At 36.1% G+C, this 10705-nt stretch overlaps 1 protein-coding gene across 1 annotated transcript in view; it reads left to right on the top strand.

Annotated features, from left to right (window-relative positions):
* Positions 1 to 10366, top strand: part of TTC6 (tetratricopeptide repeat domain 6) — a 226017-nt gene extending 215651 nt beyond the window's left edge. The window contains exons 32-33 of the mRNA XM_025392893.1: positions 9084 to 9309; positions 9798 to 10366. Coding sequence (XP_025248678.1) covers positions 9084 to 9309; positions 9798 to 9934 — 363 coding nt within the window. The 3' untranslated portion in view covers positions 9935 to 10366. The remainder of the gene's footprint in view (positions 1 to 9083; positions 9310 to 9797) is intronic.
* Positions 10367 to 10705: the final 339 nt, after the last annotated feature.

Here is a 10705-nt window from a genome sequence, read left to right on the forward strand (position 1 = left end):
TTATTATTTCTTTTTTTTTCTAATTTTGGGTTTAGCTTGTTCTTGCTTTTCTAGTTTTATGAGGTGCATTATTACAGTGTTTATTTGAAATCATTCTACTTTTGTGATGTAGGCATTCAAGTCTATAAACATCCTTCTTAGGTTTGCTGCATTTCGTAGGTTTTGGTATGTTGTGTTTCCATTTTCATTTGTTTCAAGAATTGTTTTGTTTTCCTTCTGAATTTCTTTATTGACCCAATGGTTGTTCAAGGCATATTATTTAATTTTAATTTGCTTATTTAATTTCCAAAGCTTCTCTTGTTGTTGATGTTTTATTCCATTGTGGTCTGAGAAGATAGTTGATATAATTTTGATTATTAATATTTGTTGAGACTTGTTTCATGTTCTAACATGTAGCCTATCCTGGAGAATATTCCATATACTGATAAGAATGGGTATTCTGGCCAGGTGCGGTGGCTCATGCCTGTAATCCCAGCACTTTGGGAGGCCAAGGTGGCCAGATCACAAGGTCAGGAGATCAAGACCATCCTGGCCAACATGGTGAAACCCCGCCTCTACTAAAAATACAAAAATCAGCTGTGCATGGTGGTGCGTACCTGTAGTCCCAGCTACTCAGGAGGCTGAGGCAGGAGAATTGCTTGAACTCGGGAGGTGGGAGCTGAGATTGCACCACTGCACTGTGGCCTGGTGACAGAGCAAGACTCCGTCAAAAAAAAAAAAAAAAAAAAAAATGAGTATTCTGCAACTGTTGGATGAAATGTACTGTAAATGTCTGTAAGGTTCATTTGGTCTATAGTGCAGTTTAAGTCTGCTGTTTGTTGATTTTCTGTCTAGATAATCCATCCAATGCTGAGTGCGATATGGAAGTCCCCAACAATTGTTTTATTATTAATGGGTCTAAGTCACTCTCTTTACCCATAATAATTGCTTTATATATATGGGTGTTCAAATGTTTGGTGCATTTGTATTTACAATTGTTATATTTCTTGCTGAGCTGATCTCTTTATCATTAAATAATAATATTGTTTGTCTCTTACGTTTTCTGTCCTGACATCTATTTTGTCTGATATAACTGCTTCTTTTGGGTTCTGTTTTGTAGGAAATATCCTTTTACATCTCTTAACTTTCAGTCATGTGTCCTTAATGGGTGAAATGTGTTTCTTGTAGCCAGCATATAGTTGGGTTTTGTTTTATTATCCATTCAGTCAGTCTGTATTGTTTAATTGGGAAATTTAAACTGGTTATGTTCAGAGTTCTTTTTGATAGGTAAGGACGTATTTATGTCATTTTGTTGTTTTCTTATTGTTTTCTATATTTGTTCCTTTCTTTCTTATTGCTTATCTTTGATAATAATATTTGGCAGCTTTCGATAATGATAACATTTGTTTCCTTTCACTTTCTCCATTGTGTGTCTGTTGCTTCAGTGAGTTTTATATTTTAGTGTATTTTTTATGATGGTGGATATTGTCTTTTGGCTGCCAGATGTAAAAATCTCTTAAGCAGTTCATGTAGGACTGGTCTTATACTGATGAATTTCCTCAGTCTTTGTTTGTCTAGGAAAGACTTTCTCCATCATTTTTTAGCAATAACTTTGATGGGTATAGTATCCTTGCTTAACAGTTCTTCCCCTACCACCCCCCAGCACTTTGAATATATCATCCAATTCTCTCCTGGCTTATAGGATTTCTGTGGAGAAATCTGCTGTTAGTCTGACAGAAATTCCTTTATATGTGACTTGATGCTTTTGGTGTTTTTAAAATTCTCTCTTTGTCTTAGACTTTTGATAGTTTGATGACAGTGTGCCTCAGAGAGGGCCTTTTTGGGTTGAATCTGTCTGGGGACATTTGAGGTTCCTGTATCTGTATGTATATCTCTTCCAATATTTGGGAACTTTTCAGTTATTATTTAACTGAATAGGTTTTCAATGACTTTTTCTTTTGAACTCCCAAAATTGAATGTTTGTTCACTTGATGGTATCCTCTATATGATGTAAGCTTTCTTCGTTCGTTTTTATTCCTTTTGTTATTGTTGTCTGACTAGGTCATTTCTGAAGACCTGTCTTCAAGTTTAGGAATTATTTCTCCTATTTTACCTAGTCTATTGGTGAATGTCTTGATTGTATTTTTTAAATTACATTCATTGAATTCTTCAGTTCCAGGATTTCTCTTTGGTTATTTTCTTATGATATCTATATTTGTTTGATTTCTCATCTAAATCATGAATTCTTTTTTTGATTTCTTTGTATTGCTTATCTGCATTCTTTTGTTCTAAATTTCTTTAAGGTAAGTATTTTGAATTCTTTTTCAAACATTTCACAAAATTTCTTTTCTTTGGGGTCTGTTACTGGAGATTTATTGCACTCCTTTTGGGGTGTATTTCTTTGCTTTGTCATGTTTCTTGTGTCCTTACATTGATATCTGCTCATCTGGTGTAACCATCACTTCTTCCAATTTTATTAAGTAGCTTTCATAGGGAAAGACTTTTTTCTGCAGACGTATCTATGAAGTAAGTTGAATAGGGTACTTTGGCTTAGGTTCTGGGTGGGCACCATAGAGTGGTATAGTCTGCATATGATTACTTCATCTATAATCAATGTCAGTGGTGTCTGTGAGTTCCTTGGTGGCTTAGGCTGTGGTTATTAGTGGACACTGTGGTGAAACTTTACTGGAGGTGGTGATGCCAGGCAGTCCAGTCCTCAGGCCCTGAGGTAGCACATGGGGGCTGTTGCAGGCAGTGGTTTTCCCTGGGTGGGAAGTCTTTGTGCTCCTGGCAGGGCACATAGGCACTGGCAGTGAGGGCAGTAGGCTGGGAAGGTCAGTCTTTAGGCCCCTGGGCTGGATGTATAAGCACTAGTGGTGTCCATGGCAGGGTAAGTGTGGTGTGAAATGTTATAATTTTAGTTTTCATTGTAGAAATACTATCTTTTTCCTGGTGATTTTTTAAATTGTCTTTGAGACTTTGAGGGTAAGAGGTTTGTGTGTGTGTGTCTTTAAGATGAGAGATATCAATTTACACTCCAATGTTAATAAGAACAAACTAGTAAATTGTTGGTAAAGGAGAGTGTCAGGGATAATTAGGATCAAAATCTTCAAGAATTTGATGAAGTTAAGAGTTTGGAAGTTGCACATGTGGCCCTTGATGGGAGCAGAACACACTACCCGTTATGTCATTAGGGAAGGCAGAGGGTTTGGGCACAGTTGAATGTAGGTTTTGGTAGTATGTAACCCTATCTATTGATTGTATCTTCTCCATGGATACAAGTATTAGTCACCAGTTAACAGTGGGAGTGAATGGTTAAGAAAGAAAGACAAGATGGCTAGGATTTTTAAAGAGAAGAGAGAAAATGTGAAATAATTGTGTTAGAGAGTGGTAAGATGAGCATATTAGAGTGTAGTAACAACATGAAGTCCTCATTTGAGGTTTGTAGTTTTAAATTTCAAAATGAGATCTTGAGTCTTTCTTGCTTTGCATATAATTCTCTCTATACAGATTAAATACTGCTTTATGTCATGCAGTTGTTTCTGTGTTGATCTCTATCTCCTTACTCTGTAAGCTGTTAAGGGGCAGGAAGCACACTCTGCCCTCTTATCTCTACATTTCTCTGCTCAGAAAGTCCATTGATTATCATGACTTACACTACTTGAAACTCTCCTTCTTTCTTCTGAGCTCCTAACCCATATTTAGGAGTTGCTAAAACTGGATATTTTACAAGTTCATTAAAGCCCATTCTGAATTGCTCTCTCTATCCATTATCCTCAGCCGAGCTTTCTTCATATAAATGCTCTCTCAGTTCGAGTTGTCATCTTCCATAAAGTCACTTGAATAGAAATGTCAGAGTCAACCATAACTTTCTGTTTCTTATATCCTTAAGCTAATGTCATCTAATCCTGTCAGTTTTACATCTATCCTGTTAGTAGAGACAATTGCTCAAAGATCAGTTGTCTCTAACTTGACCAAACTCAGATCACCCTCTGGCTGGATCCTAGAAATGTTTATGTGCATTGTAGTTAGTTAATGTGATTAAGGCAAATAAAATTCCCAGGGCAATTTTATATTTCCATAGATGTTTAAGATCTGCATGAAAAGGAGATATTCACCTTTTTCATTCATTTGTCTTTGATTACTTATATGGGCATCATGTAGAAAAGTATTTGGTTAGATCCAAAGTGTAGTTTAAATTCTTTTTGAAGTATGGCTGTATTCCCTCCAAAGTATAGACGAATTATCTGGCCATATATTTCATGTAAAATATGTTCCATCTTTTGACTTGATATACTGGATGCCTGAGCTTTACAGTGCACACTCCCTCCAGAGACTAGCAAGCTTTGGGAATAGGTATTCAGCTATTCTAGTATGCTTTGAGTTCCGTGGAGAAAATGGCTTTTATTTCCTTTCACCCTCTGCCCTCATCCCCTTATTTCTGACAATAAAGGAGGTAAGACTTAGGCTAGGAGGAAGGGTCCCTCAACTGATCTAATAAACTCTAGAGGGTTAAAAAAATGTGTGTGATCTGGCTTCTTTTATCTTTAGTGACTTAATGATAACCACTTAATGTGATTTAATGATCTTAAACCACAGTTGGATGTGCTACTTGCATACATTATGAACTACAGGTGACTTTAAAAAAATAACTGGATCTGCTTTTTAATTAATTACAACATAAGGGCATTAAACCAATTATTAAAAAATCAAGGCCATCTGTTGTGGTAGATGCCTTTAGCCTCTAATTGCTTCATAGTTAATATTCTGATACTTCAAGTAACCTCATTAAATTTATAGGTTTCATTTTCTAAGTAATATATTTGGCAGCTAGAGTAGAAAGTTACACAGTTCAAAGTTCTTTTCTCTTACGTGAGAAAAAGAATTTGCTCTTACATGATTGAAGGTTTGCCTTGTGATGTGTAATTGTGTCTTCTTTATTGATAATTTACTGGTGAATCAAAATGAAGTCTAAATTACTTTAGGAAGAAAGTTTTGGCCTGGCTTGGAGTCTTTCCCTTGCCTCATTTCTGAGAACTGGGGGTACAGCCTTCTCTTCAGGAGAGAATCCTCTTCAAGCTCTTCACAGAATGATGTCAATCCTGTCCCCCTTCCCCCCAACCTGTCTCAGGGTTGAGATGGATTTTACATCTTGAGCTAATTACCTCTCAAAAGTAAGAGGAAGCAAAATTCATGGAGTATTGCCTAAAGGTGATATTCCCTCTCCATGTATAGACACTGGGAAAAACGTGATATATAAGTAATAATTGACAGAGTCCTTACTGTTTTCTGCATATTGTTCTCAGTACATTACATATTAGTTCACTTAACCCTCACATCAACACTGGAAGTGGAGTTTTATTTGTTACCGTTGTTTTACAGATGAGGAAACTGATGCAAATAGAGTTTTAGTAACTCACTCAAAGTAGAGGCAGGATATAAACCCAGCAATATGACTCTATGGTCTGGGCTCTCAGCCACTGTGCAATCAGTGTTCCATATCACTCATGATGGAAGTGAATAGAGGACAGCTCTTCGGGAAACATAGAGGAAAGTAGTTCAGTGACAGAGAGAATTTTAAGAAGGAAGGAGAGACCAAAGGTGTCCATGCCACAGAAATGTCATGGAAGGCAAGAACTAGAATGTGTCCATTAGGCTTGAGGACAGCTGCAATTTTAGCAACAACAGAATTCATGGAATAGGGGGAAATAGAAGCCAGATTATGTTTGGTTCGGAAAAAGTTGAGTATTAAGTAATTGGCGAGTGGCAAGCTCTACTGTGAAAAGTGACTCTCTCTTTAAGGTAGGTTTTAAAGTAGCGGCCAGGTTTTCATCCATCAGGGAATTAGAGATTTCTAAGTTGACTAGCAGGATGTCTAATCAGCATCTCAACTATTTGTGATGAAAGGCCAGTTAAAAAAAATTCTAGTATACTGTAATCAATATATATTGCTAAAACCCAATAAAAATGAATTACTAGAAATGTCATCAAGTGCTGGGATGTCATAGCCATGTCAAAATTCTATAAAAGTTACTTATTGTTTATTCTCAATTTTGGTACTTGCCTCTTTGCAGAGCTCTAGCAAATGGCTCCTGGACCAGGACTCCAATACTGTTTTGCAGACTAACTTGAGGGTCCCTTTCAGATCAATGATGAGTTATGAATAATCTCAAGTCTTTGGTCTTTTCAACAAGCTGATATTTCCTCTCTCTTTTTTATACCTTTTTTTGGTATAAGTGAGTTTTTATCACTCTTGTATGTCTTAGAACCTTATTTTGAAAAGTCTCTTGTGGTTGAGCTCTTACTCTGCTTTTTTACACAAAGTTTTACTTTTCTTTCTTCTTTTGTTTTCTTGTTTACTTTTTTTAAAATTGTACTTTAAGTTCTGGGGTACATGTACACAATGTGTAGGTTTGTTACATAGGTGTAAATATGCCATGTTGATTTGCTACTCCCATCAACTCATCATTTACATATCCCTCCCCCAACCTACCACCCACTGACAGGCCCTGGTGTGTGATGTTCCCCTCCCTATGTCCGTGTATTCTCATTGTTCAACTCCCAATTATAAGTGAGAACATGCAGTGTTTGGTTTTCTCGTCTTGTGTTACTTTGCTGAGAATGATGGTTTCCAGCTTCATCCATGTTTCTGCAAAGGACATGAACCCATCCTTTATCATGGCTGCATAGTATTCCATGGTATATATATGCCACATTTTCTTTATCTAATCTATTATTGTTGGGCATTTGGGTTGGTCTTTGCTATTGTGAACAGTGCTACAATAAACATGCATGTGCACGGGTCTTTAGAGTACAATGATTTATAATCCTTTGGGTATATACCCAGTAATGGTATTGCTGGGTCAAATGGTATTTCTGGTTCTAGATCCTTGAGGAATCACCACACCGTCTTCCACAATGGTTGAACTAATTTATACTCCCACCAACAGTGTAAAAGCATTCCTATTTCTCCACGTCCTCTCCAGCATCTCTTGTTTCCTGACTTTTTAATGATCAGCATTTTAAATGGCATGAGATGATACCTCATTGTGGTTTTGATTTGCATTTATCTAAACACCAGTGATGATGAGCATTTTTTCATAAGTTTGTTGGCTACGTGAAGGTCTTCTTTTGAGAAACATCTGTTCGTATCCTTTGCTCATTTTTTTGATGGGGTTGTTTTTTTCTTGTAAATGTGTTTAAGTTCTTTATAGATTCTGGATATTAGCCCTTTGTCAGATGGACAGATTGCAAAAATTTTCTCCCATTCTGTAAGTTGCCTGTTCACTCTGATGATAGTTTATTTTGCTGTGCAGAAGTTCTTTAGTTTAATTAGATCCCATTTGTCTATTTTGACTTTTGTTGCCATGCTTTTGGTGTTTCAGTCATGAAGTCTTTGCCCATGCCTATGTCTTGTATGGTATTGTCTAGATTTTCTTCTAGGGTTTTTATGGTTTTAGGTCTTAGGTTTAAGTCTTTAATCCATCTTGAGTTAATTTTGGTATAAAGTGGAAGGAAGGGATCCAGTCTCAGCTTTCTGCATATGGCTAGCCAGTTTTCCCAGCACCATTTATTAAATAGGGAATCCTTTCCCCATTGCTTGTTTTTGTCAGGTTTGTCAAAGATCAGATGGTCGTATATGTGTGGTGTTATTTCTGAGGCCTCTGTTCTGTTCCATTGGTCTATATATCTGTTTTGGTACCAGTACCATGCTGTTTAGGTTACTGTAACCTTGGAGTATAGTTTGAAGTCAGGTAGTGTGATACCTCCAGCTAGCTAGACTAATAAAGATAAAAGAGAGAAGAATCAAATAGATGCAATAAAAATGATAAAAGGGATAGCACCATCGATCCCACAGAAATACAAACTATCATCAGAGAATACTATAAACACCTCTATGCAAATAAACTAGAAAATCTCAAAGAAATGGATAAATTCCTGGACACATACAACCTCCCAAGACTAAACCAGGAAGAAGTCAAATCTCTGAATAGACCAATAACAAGTTCTGAAATTGAGGCAGTAATTAATAGCCTACCAACCAGAAAGAGTCCAGGACCAGATGGATTCACGGCCAAATTCTATCAGAGGTACAAAGAGGAACTGGTACCATTCCTTCTGAAACTATTCCAATCAATAGAAAGACAGGGAATCCTCCCTAACTCATTTTATGAGGCCAGCATCATCCTGATACCAAAACCTGGCACACACACACACACACACACACACACACACACAAAATTTTTAGGCCACTATTCCTGAAGAACATTGATGTGACAATCCTCAGTAAAATACTGGCAAACTGAATCCAGCAGCACATCAAAAAACTTATCCACCATGATCAAGTTGGCTTCATTCCTGGGATGCAAGGCTGGTTCAACATACGCAAATCAGTAAATGACAAAAACCAAGTGTTATTTTTCTAATTTGTATTTTATCCTGTTGTTGTGGCCTTCTTTTCTATTTTATGCTTTAACATATTTTTATCTCTATACAGGGATCTGGGATTTGGGGTAAGAGGCAGTGGGAGGTTTTTTTTTTTTTTTGAGATGGAGTCTTGCTCTGTCACCTAGGCTGGAGTGCATTGGTGTGACCTCCATGCACTGCAACTTCTGCCTCCCAGATTCAAGCAATTCTCCTGCCTTAGCCTCCCGAGTAGCTGGGATTACAGGCGCCTGCCACCACACCCAGCTAATTTTTGTATTTTTAGTAGAGATGGGGTTTCCCCATGTTGGCTAGGCTGGTCTCGAACTCCTGACCTCAGGTGATCCACCTGCCTCAGCCTTCCAAAGTGCTGGGATTGCAGGTATGAGCCACCGCACCCAGCCAGTGGGAGCATTTTAACCCAGCCAACAGGAGTATTATATCACTGACATTATCTAGAATTGCTGACACATTGTAATAACAAAAAACAGATCAACTTTTGGTTGGGTTTACCTTTTTACATTCTCTGCAGACAATGCACCTCCGTACCTGGGATGAATTGCTTCTATTGCCCCCTTGGTATGCCACTGGCGTTAATTTAAAATTAAGACTAAAAGTGCTTCAAATTTCGGTATAGTAAGTTGCTAATTAAAATATATCATTATCTTCATATTTTGTAGGCCAGTGGCTACTTCTCAAAAGCTTTAAAATTTGATCCAGAAAATGAATATATTCTCATGAATCGAGCTATTACAAATACAATATTAAAGAAATACGAAGAAGCAAAAGGAGATTTTGCAAATGTAATTGAAAGCTGTCCATTTTGGGCTGCAGTATATTTTAATAGAGCACATTTCTACTACTGCTTAAAGCAATATGAACTAGCTGAGGAAGACCTTAATAAAGGTATACTTTTGGTAATTATTTTGGTAAGATTGCAGTGGTTGATGTGATTATTTTTAGACTACAAAAGAAGAAAATCATTAGGTCTATTTATTTAGATAAACTTACATAAGAATTAGTGGTTTTAGATATCATGTCCTTGATATAATCGATATAGATTCCTTTATGTAATGTCTTAACTTAAAGCTCTAGTAAACTGAGATATAGAGAATTATTACAAAACTATACACAAACAATGCCAACCTTTCGAAGAAAGACATTGTACTGTGTTTCCCCAAGTTAGTTTGCTTAGAAAGATTCAATATTTTTAATTTAACTAAATAGTTCTGTTTGAAGAAAAATATTTTCAAATAAAAAGTATTAAAGTTCTTGATTTCATCCATTGAGTTACTTTTTTAAAAAAGTTCTTATACAATTTTTGTTTGTAAGGAAATGAGAATATTTTTTGAGTGCTAGCTTAAACATATCTTGATTTTCTTTTTCTTTTGCAGCCCTGTCTTTGAAGCCTAATGATGCTCTAGTATATAATTTTAGAGCAAAAGTTCGTTGTAAAATAGGTCTGATTGAGGAAGCTATGGCTGACTATAACCAAGCACTTCATCTTGAAGACCATAACTCAGTTATATGATTACATAGACCGTGGTTGCTAGAGTAATTTACACAACTGTTCTCTCTGAAACTGAAACGTATTTGTTGTCTAAAAGGTTCCACCATTTTCATTATTGTATTCATTATGCTTAGTCTTCCATATAACCTTCTATGCATTTTAATAAAAGGTTTGTTATACATTAATTTTAAAATTTATGTCATTTTCTGCATATTTGGAATACCTTGATAATTGAATTTTTCCAAGGCTGCAAAATTTAAAGGAAAATGTTTCTTAAGGAATTAAATAGGAATGTTTCTTAACATTTAAAATATTTTCTTTAAAGTAATTCTTTTTGAAATAATACTATATATTGTAGAAAAAGTGTCATCGACCTTTTCATCAATCCTTGCTGATAATGTATTCAACAGTATACAGATTAAAAAAATAAACAGAACTGATGACTATAAAAAACTGAACTCAAGTAAAACCCTTCTCTTTTCCTTTAAACAGTGTGTATACAGGTCAATAGTCTTCCTAATACCTATATTCTTCCAATAGACAAACGTGTTTCTCTTTTACATGTGGCCTGCCTTCTAGGACAGCACCTATAAAGATTTTGGACATCATGTTTCCTTGAGATAGTTCCCTCTGCCTCTTTAATGCAGCTATCATAGATACATATAAAATCTGTATATATTTATAATTCTTGCATTGCAGAAGTTGATGAGTGAAAATAAAACAACTAAACACTATTTATAGAGTGTCTCCGAGGAATCTTTGAATGAACCAGAGAACTCTTTCCCTTTGACT

The sequence above is a fragment of the Theropithecus gelada genome, chromosome 7b (genome assembly GCF_003255815.1).
Source record: "Theropithecus gelada isolate Dixy chromosome 7b, Tgel_1.0, whole genome shotgun sequence".
Lineage (NCBI taxonomy): Eukaryota > Metazoa > Chordata > Mammalia > Primates > Cercopithecidae > Theropithecus > Theropithecus gelada.